Genomic DNA, 16,378 nt, shown 5'->3' on the forward strand with positions numbered 1-16,378 from the left:
AGTAAATAAATTGGTTTCCTTAAAGGGTAGAATTTGAGATTTCCAAAAATCCCCAAAACTATTACTGTCCTCCTAATATTCAACAAATAGCATTAATTTCCCCAGTAGAATAAGGCAACCGCAACATTTTTTTTTTTTTTTTTTACTATGCAAGTCAGTTAAGAACAAATTCTTATTTTCAATGACGGCCTAGGAACAGTGGGTTAACTGCCTGTTCAGGGGCAGAATGACAGATTTGTACCTTGTCAGCTCGGGGATTCAAACTTGCAACCTTTCGGTTACTAATCCAACGCTCTAACCACTAGGCTATACTGCCGCCCCAAACTTGCATTCGAGGACCGTGGCACGAGAGCAGGAAACACAGATTAATGAATAGAAACGCACATGGAAAAGTACAACTTCAGATGTGATAAAAGCAAAAATAGTCTACATGAAAGTGAGAGGTTTAACATCGCTTCTATACTGAACAAAAATATAAACGCAACATGCATCAATTTCAATGACGGATGGATTATCTTGGCAAACCAGAAATGCTCACTAACAGGGATGTAAGTAAATTTGTCCACAAAATTTGAGAGCAATATACTTTTTGTGTGTATGTAAAATTACTGGGGTATTTTTATTTCAGCTCATGAAACATGGGACCAACCCTTTACATGTTGCGTATATATGTTTAAGTATAGTTGAGGTTAGTTACAAGTCAAATGACCTGGCTTCACATCAGTTCAAAAGATTGACGAGTGACTTAAATGACCACCTGGGGGCTGTGTAGGAGGGCTGGGCAGATCAGCTCAATCTGACCGTGCAACTGAAAGATGTCAATTTTGCCAATGAGATGATACTCTGCATGCATGTTTAGGATTGGACATAACTGTTGAAAAGCAGCTTCATGTCAAATTATAGGTCCGTTGATCTCACATGGAATTCTCATCTCGTTAGATGTTCGTCAACTAAAATGAGAAGGGATTTGTAATCGTTTTTTGCAGGGCATTTCGACTGATTATCGCCATAGTATTAGTCAGGAAAAATAGGTTGTTGAAGAGTATTTTTCACCATGGTTATTGTTGACAAAATTAACACTGATCCAGTGTTCCTGAGAGGTTCACTGTTTTCCTGAACCGAACTCTTCAAAGAACCACACAGCCACATGTCTATTGCACCTCAGCCCAGCCCATTCTGCCTGTATGGGTAGCTCTGGTCAGCCTGTGTGCTACTGCTCCAACAACAGACAATCTTATTGGAGCAGGACACAGAGAGAAGCAAACAGTGAGCGAATATTACCTTATTTTCTGTAGCTGTACTTTTGTACTTGTTTTATCTGTAATATGGGGACGCATTAGCTTTTCTTTTTGTGTGTACTGCTCCGTTTTGGATGTGCTTATGTAAATGGTCCAGTCAGAGGTGTTTTCTCCTTGGTCCATCCCACAGCTCTGCTTCAAGCTCTGTCCCACAATGACATCCAAGCCTTCTATGACACGTGCAGCGACTAGCCGAGTGGGGTTATTCTGGGGTGCTTTGAGGCTGTTACCCTTAGCCACAGTGCTAGCTAGCGTCAACCCCTCCCTGGCAGGCCAGGGCTTTCATCTCTGGCAGGATCAAAAGGTTCTACTCGACTGGAGACGGATTGCCCTTCACCTTGCACAACCCCATTCGCCCACGCTACTTCCTGTGACATCACTCTGACATCACTTTACTTACGTGATCCACCCACCCATGCCCTTACATTGAAGGTTGGTGTTAGAGTTTAATATTTTCCCGGTATTTTACAAATGTTCCATCTGAAGAATAAATCACTTTTCTCCCAGGCAACCCGGTATTTCCCGCCAAAACAGGAAGTGTCATTCAAAAGCATTAAAGCATGTAAATATGTCTGGATTTGATTAGAGCATAAAAACATCTAACCTGATGCTACCTGAGCCTGATGAGACATATATTAAATACATTTTATGAGCCCTACATTAATGACCTTTAATGAGACAAAGCCCAAAAAATACCAAATGCAGTACAGAGCCCACACATAATTCCCCATAACCAAAAACAGGTTTGTAGACATTTTTGCAAATGTATTAAAATGTTTAAACATATCTTATTTACATAAGTAATCAGACCCTTTGCTATGAGACTTAAAATTGAGTTTTCCGTTGACCATCCTTGAGATGATTCTGCGACTTGATTGGAGTCCATCTGTGGTAAATTAAATTGACTGGACATGATTAGGAAAGGCACACACCTGTCTATATAAGGACCCACAGTTGACAGTGCATGTCAGAGCAAAAACCAAGCCATGAGGTCGAAGGAATTGTTCATAGATTGTGTCGAGGCAGAGATCTGGAGAAAGGTATCAAAACATTTCTGCAGCATTGAAGGTTCCCAAGAACACTGTGGCCTCCTTCATTCTTATGGAAGAAGTTTGGAACCACCATGAGCAATCGGGGGAGAAGGGCCTTGGTCAGAGAGGTGGCCAATAACCCGATGGTCACTCTGACAGAGCCGCAGATTTCTCTGCGGAGAAGGGAGAACCTTCCAGAAGGACAACCATCTCTGCAGCACTCCACCAATCAGGCCTTTATGGTAGAGTGGCCAGACGGAATCCACTCTTCAGTAAAAGGCACATGACAGCCTGCTTGGAGTTTGTCAAAAGGCACCTAAAGACTCTCAGATCATAAGAAACAAGATTCTCTGGTCTGGTGAAAGCAAGGTTGAACTCTTTGGCCTGAATGCCAAGTCTGGAGGAAATCTGGCACCACCCCAGTGATGGACATCTGTAATTATAATTTTTCTGTTTATTACATCTGCAAAAAAATCATCTTTCTGTTTTGTCATTATGGGGTAATATGTGTAGATTGAGGTGGGGAAAAAATGTAATCCCTTCTAGAATAAGGCTGTAACAGTAACAAAATGTGGAAAAAGTGAAGGGGACTGAATACTTTCCGAATGCACTGTAGATGATGTAGGCTGCATATTACGTAGGACAGAAAAACATAAAATCCCATAGATGTGGCTCTCTCTCCTGGGTAAATACATAACTTTCTCCAGTAGGCTAATATTTTTGATTGTGAACTGTATTATACTGTATTGTATGGACTGGAATTTCGCATGTTGTTCAAACCATGATAAGGCAGAAGAAAGCATGCGATTCTGGTTCAGCACATGCAGCCTACAAAGTCACAAGTTACAAGTATAGGCTATTGAATTTGATTTTAATTTTGAAATATAATAGGGCCTATTTGTATAATTAGCAGGTTGACGCATATATACATTTTATGTTTCCCCTAATGCTATTAGCCTACTTCCATTTTCTCCCTCTTGTTGCTTCTTTCCTTCCTCGCTTTCAACAGTTAAATGGAATATGTTTTGTTGTCCTTGTCTTCACCATTCTAATGACATTCTTATAATATAGTACTTGAATTAGATGCAGAAGTCTTTCACTTCTCTTCACGAAGATTGAATGGTTATGGGTCTGAATAAATAACTGCTATAGACCACTGCCATCATGCGTTCGTTCTTCTTTCAAACTATCCATGAGTTCTATTGGGCTACTCTATTTAACAAATTCTATTTTTAAAAAAAACATTATGGTAGAGAAATGAACATTCAATTCTCTGGCAACAGTTCTGGTGGACATTCCTTCAGTGAGCAGGAATGTCCACCAGAACTTGAGGCATCTGTGGTATTGTTGTGTGACAAAACTGCACATTTTAGAGTGACCTTTTATTGTCCCCAGCACAAGGTGTACCTTTGTAATAATCATGCTGTTAATCAGCTTCTTGATATGCCACACTGGGGCGGCAGGGTAGCCTAGTGGTTAGAGCGTTGGACTAGTAACCGGAAGGCTGCGAGTTCAAACCCCCGAGCTGACAAGGTACAAATCTGTCATTCTGCCCCTGAACAGGCAGTTAACCCACTGTTCCCAGGCCGTCATTGAAAATAAGAATTTGTTCTTAACTGACTTGCCTAGTAAAATAAAGGTAAAATTAACTACTCAACTCAGCAATAAACTGCCCTTTTTCAGGATCCTGTCTTTCAAAGATAATTTGTAAAAATCCAAATAATTTCACAGATCTTCATTGTGAAGGGTTTAAACACTGTTTCCCATGCTTGTTCAATGAACCATAACCAATTAATAAGCATGCACCAGTGGAACGCTCGTTAAGACACTAACAGCTTACAGACAGTAGGCAATTAAGGTCAAAGTTATGAAATCTTAGGACACTAAAGAGGCCTTTCTACTGACACTGAAAAACACCAAATGAAAGATGCCCAGTGTCCCTGCTCATCTGCATGAACATGCCTTAGGCATGCTGCAAGGAGGTATGAGGACTGCAGATGTGGCCAGGGCAATACATTTCAATGTCCGTACTGTGAGATACCTAAGATAGCGCTACAGGGAGACAGGAAGGACAGCTGATCGTCCTCGCATTGGCAGACCACGTGTAACACCACCTGCATAGGATTGGTGCATCCGAACAGCACACCTGCGGGACAGCTACAGGATGGCAACAACAACTGCCCGAGTTACACCAGGAACGTACAATCCCTCCATCAGTGCTCAGACTGTCCACAGTAGACGGAGAGAGGCTGGACTGAGGGCTTGGCTTGTAGGCCTGTTGTAAGGCAGGTCCTCACCAGTCATCACCCAACGTCGCCTTTGGGCACAAGCCCACCGTCACTGGACCAGACAGAACTGGCAAAAAGTGCTCTTCACTGACGAGTCGCGGTTTTGTCTCACCAGGGGTGATTTGGAGGTGGAGGGTCCTTCATGGTCTAGGGCGGTGTGTCACAGCATCACCGGACTGAGCTTGTAGTCATTGCAGGCAATCTCAATGATGTGCGTTACAGGGAAGACATCCTCCTCCCTCATGTGGTACCCTTCCTGCAGACTCATCCTGACATGACCCTCCAGCATGACAATGCCACCAGCCAAATTGCTGGTCAGGAATGTCAGTGATCTGCCATGGCCAGCGAAGAGCCCCGATCTCAATCCCATTAAGCACGTCTGAGACCATTTGGATCGGAGGGTGAGGACTAGGGCCATTCAACCCAGAAAAGTCAAGGAACTTGCAGGTGCCTTGGAGGAAGAGTGGGGTAGCATCTTACAGCAAGAACTAGCAAATCTGGTGCAGTCCATGAGGAGGAGATGCACTACAGTACTTAATGCAGCTGGTGGCCACACAAGATACTGACTGTTACTTTTGATTTTGACCCCCCCCCCCCCTTTGTTCAGGGACACATTATTACATTTCTGTTAGTCACATGTCTGTTGAACTTGTTCAGTTTATGTCTCAATTGTTGAATCTTGTTATGTTCATACAAATATTTACACGTTAAGTTTGCTGAAAATAAATGCAGTTGACGGTGAGAGGACCTTTCTTTTTTTGCTGAGTTTAGAAGACATAGTATTATTATTTTCTAATTCACAAAATTTGAATCTCTCTATCCAACATTCTCTCCCCTCCCTCCCCCTCTCCCCCTCCTCCCAGGTGTCCATCCCTGACACCAGTAGCTCCTGTATGCGTGCAGTGTTGGAGTTCATGTACAGTGGGCTGCTTTCGCCCTGTCCTGACCTGGAGCCTATTGAGCTTATCGTCCTATCCAACCGGCTGTGTCTGCCACGCCTTGTTGCCCTCACAGAGCAGCATGCTGTGAATGAGCTGCTCCAGTGGGCGATGAAGGGAGTGGACATTGACGGACAGGTGCTGGCTTACCTGGAGTTGGCTCAGGTGAGTCTTTACACGTACCGTATACTCTGAATGACAGTTGTACTGATGACACTGTTACTGCAATACACATAATACACATACTACATTCTGTTGTTAGGAAAAAACTATTTCACTGGAGAGAACATTCTAATTGATATCCAAGAAGGATCGGACCACCCTATAGCTCAGACCTATATCAGATACCCAACTATAGAAAACTTTGTTCTACAATGGCAGGTGACATTCATCTTTAAAAGTCATTTGTCCACTTCCCATTCAAGTTCATCTTTCTTATTTGTAAAGTAAGAAAGTGTGAGGTCTTTTTTTTTCCATTGGACCTTTTTGATGGACTGATCACCTATTCATTCATCCCTTGCAGTTCCACAATGCCAAGCAGCTGTCTGCCTGGTGTCTCCATCACATCTGCACCAACTACAACAGCGTCTGTCGCAAGTTCCCTAAAGACATGAAGGTCATGTCTCCAGGTACAGACCGCATTCCCTCTCTCTTCTCTCCCTCTGTGTGTCTCCTCGTCCACTCTGTTCTACATTTTTCATCTCTTTTGTACCTTCAGTCCCACCTCCGATCCCCAACTTCGCTCCCCATCTCTCACTTGTTTCTCACGTTACTTTTTGGTCCCTTGTATTCACGCTTTCTTTCTCTTTCTATGTCTGTTTTATGCATCTCGTCTGTTCTCTCCCCCCTCTCTCTCTGCATGTAGAGAACCAGAGGCACTTTGAGAAGCAGCGGTGGCCTCCGGTGTGGTTCCTGAAGGAGGAGGACCGCTACCTGCGCTCTCAGAAGGAGCGCGAGCGCGAGGAGGAGATCCTACGCAAGCTGCGCACCAAGAGAGGCTGGTGCTTCTCGAGACACCCGTCCTCCTCGCCCCACGTCTCCTGAGGCTGTCACCCCTCCATGACCTCTCCTGCTTCTGACCTCTCACCCCAGACTGAGGAAGCCAGCTATGAGTCTACCACCTCTCCATGACGGGAGAGCCAAGTCTCCCTTCTGTACGATTGCGTGTGGGTGTATGGGGGGGTGCTCAGTGACCAGTCCAGTTCTCTGTGCCCAAGATGGTCTCACCTAGCTGGGCCTCAGTGACCAGTCCTCCCCCTGAGATCCACCCACCAGCCTGGGGGTGACGAGACTGGGAACAAAAGGGCTCTCTCTCTCTCTGCCCCTCAGTCACACAGAAGCTAAAGACCATTCCACAGACCACTGCTAAGACTCCCCTATGGGGAGGTTACCTCTGCCTTCACGTCTATTAGACTGTTAGCACACTGGACAAGACCAGCAGCCAGGGGGCGCCAGCTCTGCTTCAACACACATGGAAGGATGCTTTGTTTGGTTTTATTTCGCTTAGGGATTTGAAATTAGAGTAGAGCCCATCCCAGAGTTGGGTGTTTTGCCTCAGAGTCTCTGACCACCACCTATGCCTGTCTGACTTCTCTTCCACAGACTTTGTCATCCACTTTGGACAGGTTTGACACCATGTTGTTTTCTCCCGGGTTTCATCCCAGTGAAGCTCCGTGTTGGAGGTTCTGTTCTAGAATCAGCTGTGCAAGGGAGGGGCAGTAGAGGTGGTTAGTCTGGGTTGAGGTACCTGCTCAAGCAAAGGTGGTGGTTTGTGATCCAAGCACCCATCGTGATCCCCCACATAACACCAAGAGGAGAGGCCAACAGTGCTGAACAAATCCCCCTCAATGACATTCAAAGTGAACACTTGATAGCATTTCTGGATCAGAGGGCTGTTTTATACCACTGCCATGGGAGGGAGTAAGAAGCCGAACTGAACAGATTTCTTCTTGCTCTGTCTTAATTGACCACTAGGGTGCCCCTCAGCCAGCCTGCCTTAACTCCCCCGTACCACAGGGGGCAGCACTGCTCAGGGTTCCATCATCAACCCTCACCGGGAGCAAACAGGAGTTTTCTCCCCTGCCTGCATATATCCTTAATTCTAGTGTCTTTTAACTTTATTTTATTACAGCTGTATTTGAAAGTCAACTGTAGTCTTTTGTCCTCACTGAGTGTTGAAAGCACATGTATTATACCAAAAAAATTAGGCTGTGACATGTTCCCTCCCTCTTGTCTCCTTGCCATCCTCTCCTTGCCTCCTCCATAACATGGCAAATGTGGGGAGGAAGGGAATAAGGAATAGAGGAAGATAACTTTTTGATCCCCCCCCCCAGTATGTTTTTATAAAGCTGCAATGTCAGGTAAAACCCAGGTGCCACTGCAGGACTTCCACTCCTTTAGCTGGAATTGAAAATGGCGCTCAGGATGTCCACTAAAAAGACAGTATGTTTATGACACACACACACACTTAAACATACATACATACACACTCACATTTACACTTGTACCTGTCTTTTCGGTCCACTATTTTTTGGATTTATGTCTGTTCTTCATCAGTGTTAATATATGGAAACCTTTCAATCTTCCCATATAGTGTTACATTCAGATGTGCTGCACTAGGGTTTTTTTTTCTCTTATTCAAAGGTGTCTAATAGACATTAACGTTAGTGAATATATTCATAGTATTATGAATTACAATGTTGGTCTTGTCAGTATGAGCAGAGCTACGCTTTGAAGTTGAATCTTTCCATTTATTTAATGACATTCTGTCATTTTTAGACCAAATATTTCACTTGCTTTTTTGATTTCTTGCGCTGCAGAGTGCAGTTCTGTTTTCGTCGTGAGGGAGTGTGCTGCTTCAATCATGTGTTAACAAAGGGAACGTGTAGTTCTGTCTTTTAGTGGAGTGCTATGGAGTTGGGTTTTGGGCTGCTGAGAACATCTTAACCCACGGCACCTTAAGATCTTAATGAATCCAAGACATTGTGTATTACAACAGGCATGTTGGAAGAAGAAGAAAACAATAACTAACAAAGCATTATCACTGTATTTTAATTGCCTTCTTTTTGCACAAAAGTGGTAGTTATGTGGGAAAAAAGAAGACTTTGTAACATGTTTCTCTTTACCACCTTCGTTCTATTTGTGGGTTTGAGATTTCCACCCCCGCCTTTACCCAGGTGACTGTGGGAGATAGATGGATGGCGTGAAACGTGTTTACTTTTTTTTAGCTTTTCTTCACGGGATGCGTGTTCTAGTCATCAACAGCTACTGAAATAGCTATGTGATAGGATCTCACGAGACCCAAGTGAGAATTGGGCTGATTTTTACCCCCCCCCCCCCCAAAAAACTGCAAACCGGCATATTTGGAATTGGAACACTGAAATAGTCCTTGCGCCCCTATTTCGGACTAGGATATTGGAACATTAATCTGGAGTTGACATAGGAACATAGAGCTATTTGACTTCCATGTCCCCCTTCAGTGCCCTAAGGATGAGCTATTAAAGTTGTCTTACTAATGGTAGACATGCCCTACAAAGCCTTTCCTCATGGAAGTGCACATCCACTATTAGGAATCGGAGTATACTCAAAATGTACAGTGTAAGGTAGTGGTATACAGTTGCAGACGGGTTCTACAAAGGATAATAGTAGAGCTGATTGATTCAGTCTCTGGTTAATGCTTACACACCCAGTCTCACCCACTCCACCAGGCCAGAGAGGCATGCCTCTCCCTCGCCTTCCTCCCACGTCTGAGTCTCCCTCTGGGGCTGCAGACCCCAGCGCTACTCCCGGAGAGTTTCTGGGTCTTCGGGTGGTCAGTGGAAACACAGGCCTTAAGTTAGTAGGCGAAGGGGCTGTTAGTATTGTAAGTTCTCTTAGTCTGTTTCGGTTTGGGAAACTGATTTAGTCTGCCACTACAAACTAGCCGATTACCCTCTGTAATGCCCTAGAGACCAAGGTTTAGGGGGGATGCGAACGCTTACTATGAGAATACTGGTTGCCTTGTGTGAATGCTGTTCAACACTTGTGGGATGTGGTTATTATTTTTGCATCATGGCCTAATTTTGGTTTTGTAAATGCACTTTTCTCAGTTTTTCAGAATTGGGTTGCAATTTCCTTCCTTTTGTGGTCTTTTTAGCTCTGACTTTTTTGTGCTTGGCATGGACAATTCTTTAACAAGGTTGTTTTAAAAATGTGATCTTTTGTAGCATGGGATCGTCCTTTCTCCCTTACAACTGTCCATCTGGCTTTCTAGGGCTATTACTGAGTATGTATCTATCTCGTCATGCTCACATACAAAGGCAAACCGGGCTCAGCTGTAGTATCGTAGTTTAGTGACTGAAATGAAAGCCTCTGTCCATTATGTGTGAAGCCTCTCAAGTCAGTCATACTATTGTAATTGTATATAATATTATCCTCATACGTTCAGTACAGCCTAAATGTAACATCATTGGGGATCTCATCATGACATTGAGGGTACACAGGAATGTGTGTACATGTCAGTAACTAATGACAATGGTTATTGACGTTAGCAAGATGTGTTGCTTCTTGTACAGTGTTAAAGCAGTATTATGCCAGGTGTGGGGCCATGGTTTCCCCAGGATTTGACATCTCGGGTGCTGGTACAGTACGTAGGTTGTGTTCACGTTCTAACGCTATATGAATTCATACACCTTGGGAATGTCCTATTTATTAAAGCCTTGGGAGCTACAGTGAGAGGAATGTTTTGATTGGGCTGAAATGCATGTATACACAGGGAAGCAAATTACGAAGTGGATCTTTGGCTTTGAACAGCCGTCAATAGTTGACCCACATTGCCCCCTATTGGCCCATTTCTGTACCTGTCATTTGAAACGTCACATTAAGTCCATGCTCTTTTGATGTCACTTTCACATCACCTTAATTTGTATCAGCTCAAGAGTGTAGTGTTGTCCAAAGAAAACATGAGTATTGCTGAGAATTTTGAAGAATATTTTCGACCATGCCGCTTATTGACAGAGAACTCCTTGTTGTTGTTGTTTGCCCCTGGTCTGGCATCTCCTGTGCCTTTTGAGATGACCTGGCGCCTGTCTCCCTGAGCCATCTTGTCGAGCCTCTAGCGGTCAAACAGGGAAATGGTTCCAATCGTTTTTTCCAATCATTAATTTTTCTGTTAGGGAATTTTAGAAACACTTAAAATAAAATGTAGCACTATATTTAGCTCTATTTCAGATTTGAACATTCTAATTAGATTTGAAAATTCTAATTAGCATCAAAGGAGACATCATGAAAGACTTCAAATCCCTGCAAGCTCATACACGTCATCTGTAACTGACACCTTTGCTAACTGGTTTTGTGTCAATTTAAAACATGCACAAAACAGTTTACATAATTGTCAATTTATATAAATGTTGATGCTTTTCGTAACTACATTTAGCTAACATTAGATCGTTAATCCAGATATTCTTACCTTTGCCTCGATTCGGCAGTCTCGCCCAGATCATCAAAGCATTTGTAGTTCTTTATGATAGCCACATTAGCCTCTAATTAGCATTGTATTTTATTTTTGAGGGGGGGGGGTGTAAATACAGGCAAATATTTTGATAAAAGTCACCTTGTCCTAGAGAGATTTACACGAAACACAGCCCATATCTGAGGTGTTTCTAAAATCTCCTATGGTAAAAATGAATGGTGGAAAAACGATTATGAATCGTACCATGGTACTCTATAGGCTTACTGTACATATGAGGAGGGGCCTCTAAACCAATGCCTTCTGGGTTCAGGTTGGCACCCACCATGCAGGCTAAAAACACATGTGCACACACATTTGACCAGGCAGGTTTCCTCCTTGTCTCTTAGTGCCTGTGGATTGACCAATGATTCCGCCATCCTATGCTGTGTACCAAAGGGGCTATGTTGTTGAGGCCTACAGTAGTCTACCGTAGCTGTGGGGCACACAGGGCATAAGGCCCCTGACTTGGAGCTTTACAAATATGTCACTCAAACCTTGTCGTCACATCGTCCAAACCAAGCTAGGCTGTAGATACTAAATTGTTGAGAAGACATTGAGAACCAACAGATTTCAGATTCATGAACAAACTGATCTTTTGCACTTGGCAGTCTGTCAAAGCATGCCCTTTCTGTCTATTATGTAGCCTTAAGTTTACACCATGTGCGTACTAATGGATTATTAAACCCAGTTTTACCAGCTTGCCTCTGCAGTCACAAATGGCTTCAACCCAACTCTGGCTCCTGCTCTCTCGCTCTCTCTCTCTCTCTCTCTCTCTCCTTGTGGCAGAGATGGCATTAGTGTAGAACTGGGCTATTCATTAGAGATGTAGTGAACTGTCCCACGGTGTAGGGGCGGGGAGTCCCACCAATAAAGAAGGGAGACAGTACCACAAAATGTGAAGTTGAGCACTACAGTGTCTACCATTTTTTTTTACACAAAATGGCACAACTGCTCCTCTGCTGCAACGATACTCTCCAGTTAATTTTGTAAACCTGATCTCCACTTGTTTGACCCAAAACTGTGTGTTACGCCGCGTTCACTCGCTAGTCAGGAACTCGGAAATTCCGAAATTTCCGACTTGCTAACTTGTTGAACAGGGCACGTGTATAACCACCAGCAGTTAGCAAGTCACACATTTTTTTGAGTTTTAATAGTTCTAATTAGCACATGAATGCGTCATTAGCCCAGGACTGAGAGAGCTGGGAGGAACAGAAGCCTTGGTAGGTTGTAGGTGTATCTCTGCTCTGTGACATTTTCAGTGTGACTTATACATAGTATTAATATGTACTTCTGTTTCCCTCTTCTCATTTCAAATGAATATTGGTATTAACTGCTTGTGTTAATATGTTTCTGAAACTGAAAAAGCACACAGACACACAAAACACCACGTACACACCATATTAAGGGCATTTTTTAAAGACAACAATCAGAATGTTTTGCTGCTTTTGCAAAAATATTTTGAATAATCCTTTGTAATATTTTTTAACCACTGATTTGTAAAAAAAAAAAAAAAAGAAAGAAAAAGAAAAAGGAAACAAAATATAATTTTTTTGCCGTTTCAGTATTTTAATGTTTCGCCTGGCTTTTAAATAAACCCTAAGTAAATATTATCTATTTGTCCTTTTGTCTTTTGAGCCTATTGTTCTATATCAATTCTCCATGATGCTTCTTGTGCACAGAAATGTTTTAGAAAGTGTGTGTGTGTGTGTGTGTGTGTGTGTGTGTGTGTGTGTGTGTGTGTGTGTGTGTGTGTGTGTGTGTGTGTGTGTGTGTGTGTGTGTGTGTGTGTGTGTGTGTGTGTGTGTGTGTGTGTGTGTGACAAGTGGGAACATTTCACCGGTACCCACAAGGAAACAGGCTATTTTAGGCTTAGGAGTTAGGGTTAGAATTAGGTTTAGGAGCTAGGATTAGGATTATGGTGAGGGATTAGGGAAAATAGGATTTTGAATGTGAATCAGTTGTTTGGTCCTCACTAGGATAGTAAAATGTGTTTCGTGTCTGTGTCAGGGGAAAGCGACTGCCCTCTCATTGAAACCATGGAGGTTCAAGGCCAACCTCAGGTACTGCAGGCATCTTTAGAACAAAACAGGATCCCCTATTATAGTGAATTAAAAAAGGTGATCTTTGTGTAAATAAAATAAATGTTTGAAAGACAATCATGTTACCAAAAGTTGCTTCTAATACACCAAATGTATATCCTTGAATTGATTATTTTAAAATCACACAAAGAAGAAGGAATCATTTAGTTCAGTTTGACATTTATTGTCATGAGTCTTGCCCTGGAGGCAGAAATGAGTGGTTTCTACTCGACGGACCAGCTGCAAAGTCAAAAATGGCTATATTGTAAAACTTCATGAAAACGAAAATGTGCTTTCTGAAATTAATTTAAGGTACTGTAAGTGTTAACCACAGTGCTAACCCTAATGTCTAAGGTTAGGGTTAGGTTTAAAATCAGATTTTATGACTTTGTGGCTATGCAGCTTGTGACCACTCTGCATAGCTGCATCCAGTACATGAGTCATCTCATCTCTAACCCGCTAATTTAGTTGCTAATTGTTGTATAAAGATGGCCCTTGGATGCATAGCCGCAATTATCGGGCTCCTAACCAATTTTGTTATTTAGTTTGCGCTGATCTTACATTTTTTTGTTCATGAGGTTTCTGCCATTTCCTATGACTGAAAAAAGATTCTGGACATCAGAACAGCAATCACTCACCTCAATCTGGACGAAGACTTCTACTTCAATGAGTGGTGCAGCTGTCTAAGGCACTGCATTTAAGTGCAAGAAGCAGTCCCTAGTTTGAATCCAGGCTGAATCACATCCGGCCATGATTGGGAGTCCCATAGGGCGGCGCACAGTTGGCCCAGCATCGTCCGGGTACGGCCGGGGTAGGCTGTCATTGTAAATAAGAATTTGTTCTTAACTGATTTGCCTATTTGAATAAAGGTTAAATAGTCTTCGGCACAGGACATACTGCATGACTATCCTATCAACGAGACATTAAGAACTATAATAAACTGTGCTTTTCGGAGTCATGGCTGAACAAGGACTTGGATAATACACAGGGTTTGTCATGCATAGGTAGGACAGAACAGTAGCGTCCGGGAAGATCCGTGGGGGTGAGGTGGGGTGGGGTGTGTCTCATTGTCAACAAAGACTGGTGCACAATCTCTAAAATTAAGGAAGTTAGACCATGCTGTTTACCAAGAGAGTCTATCTATATTTTTTCGTAGATGTCTATTTACCACCACAAACCGATGCTGGTACTAAGACTACACTCAACGAGCTGTATAGGGCCATAAGTGAACAAGAAAATGCTTTTCCACAGGCGGCGCTTCCAGTGGCCAGTGATTTTAATGCAGGAAAAAAAGTGTTTTACCTCATTTCTACCAGCATGTCACCTGTGCAACTAGAGGGGAGGGGGGCTGTAGATCATCTTTACTACACACACAGAGATGCATACAAAGCTCTCACTCACCCCACATTTGGCAAATCTGAATATAACTCTTATCATTCAGATTCCTGCTTGCAAGTAAAAACTCAAACAGGAAGTACAAGTGACGCCCCTATACGGAATTTGTCCGATGAAGCTGATGCTAAGGTACAGGACTGCTTCGCTAGCACAGACTGGAATATGTTCTGGGATTCAACCGATGGCATTGAGGAGTTTACCACATCAGTCACCATCTTCATTAATAAGTGCATTGTGGTCCCTACGTGGTCCCTACAGTGACAGTATGTACATATCCCAACCAGAAGCCATGGATTTCAGGCAACATCCGCACTGAGCTAAAGGCTCAAAGAGCGGAACACTAATCCGGACACTTGTAAAAAAAATCCTGCTACGCCCTCCTACTAATGATCAAACAGGCAAAGTGTCACTACAAGAATAAGATTGAATCCTATTATACCGTCTCTGATGCTCGTCGGATGTGGCAGAACTTGCAAACCATCACAGATTACAAAGAGAAAACAAGCTGAAAGATGCCCAGTGAGGCGAGCTTAGCAGACGAGGGAAATGCTTTCTATATTCGCGTCGAGGCAAGCAACACTGAACCATATGTGAGAGCACCAGCTGTTCTGGACGACTGATCACGCTCTCTGTAGCCGATGTGAGTAAGATCTTTAAACAGGTTAACATCCACAAGGCCGCAGGGCCAGACGGATTAAAATGATGCGTAGTCAAATCATGCCCTGACCAGCTGGCAAGTGTCTTTCTTCACTGACATTTTCAACCTTTCCCTGATGCAGTCTGTAATACCTACATGTTTTAAACAGACCAGCATAGTCCCTGTGCTGAAGAACACCAAGGTAACCTGTTTAAATGACTATTGCCCCTGGCACTCACATCTGTACCATGAAATGCTTTGAAAGGCTGGTCATGGTTCATATCAACACCATCATCCCAGATTCCCTGAACCCAGTCCAATTCACATACCGCCCAAACAGATCCACAGATAACGCAATCTCTATTTCCCACCTGGACAAAAGGAACACCTGCGTGAGAATGCTGTTCATAAACTACAGCTCAGCTTACAACACCATAGTGGTCCAAGCTCATCACCAACTACGGTTCCTGGGACTGAACACCTCCCTGCAACTGGATCCTGGATTTCCTGAAGGGATGACCCCAAGTGGTGAGGGTAGGCAACAACACATCCGCCACACTGACCCTCAACACGGGGGCCTTTCATGGGTGTGTGCTTAGTCCCCTCCTGTACTCCCTGTTCACACACGACTGAGTGACTGCGCACGACTCCAACACCATCATCAAGTTTGAAGATCATTGTCCTATCATGGTCCATACACACCAACACAGTCATGACGAGGGCACAACGATGCCACTTCCCCCTCAGGAGGCTGAAAAGATGGGCCCTCAGATCCTCAGAAAGTTCTACAGCTGCACCATTGAGTACATCTTAACTGGCTGCATCACTGCTTGGTATGGCAACTGCTCCGGCAGACGACCGCAAGGCACTGCACAGGGTAGTGCGTACAGTCCTGTACATCACGGGGACCGAACTCCCTGCCATCCAGGACCTCTATACCAGGCGGTGTCATAGTAAGGCCCTAAAAATTGTCAGACTGCAGTCACCCAAGTCACAGACTGTTCTCTCTGCTACCGCACAGCAAGCGGTACCAGAGTCTAGGAGAAAAAGGCTCCTGAACAGCTTCTTCGCCCAAGTCATAAAACTGCTAAATAGTTTACCCTTTTTGCAATAACTCAGACAGTATGCACACACACTCACACATACAGTACTTCCACTGACACTCCAACACATTCTGCTGCTACTGTTTATTATCTATCCTGTTCCTTAGTCACTTTACCCTAAC

General features: G+C 43.5%; 1 protein-coding gene across 6 annotated transcripts in view; it reads left to right on the forward strand.

Moving 5' to 3' along the window:
• The window catches only part of LOC135514402 (rho-related BTB domain-containing protein 2-like), a 101,958-nt gene extending 89,311 nt beyond the window's left edge, over positions 1-12,647 (forward strand). For all 6 annotated transcript variants that reach the window (XM_064937864.1, XM_064937865.1, XM_064937866.1 and 3 more), the window contains 3 exons: positions 5,481-5,720; positions 6,079-6,184; positions 6,421-12,647. In XM_064937864.1, coding sequence (XP_064793936.1) covers positions 5,481-5,720; positions 6,079-6,184; positions 6,421-6,599 — 525 coding nt within the window. In that variant the 3' untranslated portion in view covers positions 6,600-12,647. The remainder of the gene's footprint in view (positions 1-5,480; positions 5,721-6,078; positions 6,185-6,420) is intronic.
• The last annotated feature ends 3,731 nt before the right edge of the window (positions 12,648-16,378 follow it).

The sequence above is a fragment of the Oncorhynchus masou genome, chromosome 25 (assembly GCF_036934945.1).
Source record: "Oncorhynchus masou masou isolate Uvic2021 chromosome 25, UVic_Omas_1.1, whole genome shotgun sequence".
Taxonomy (NCBI): Eukaryota; Metazoa; Chordata; class Actinopteri; order Salmoniformes; family Salmonidae; genus Oncorhynchus; species Oncorhynchus masou.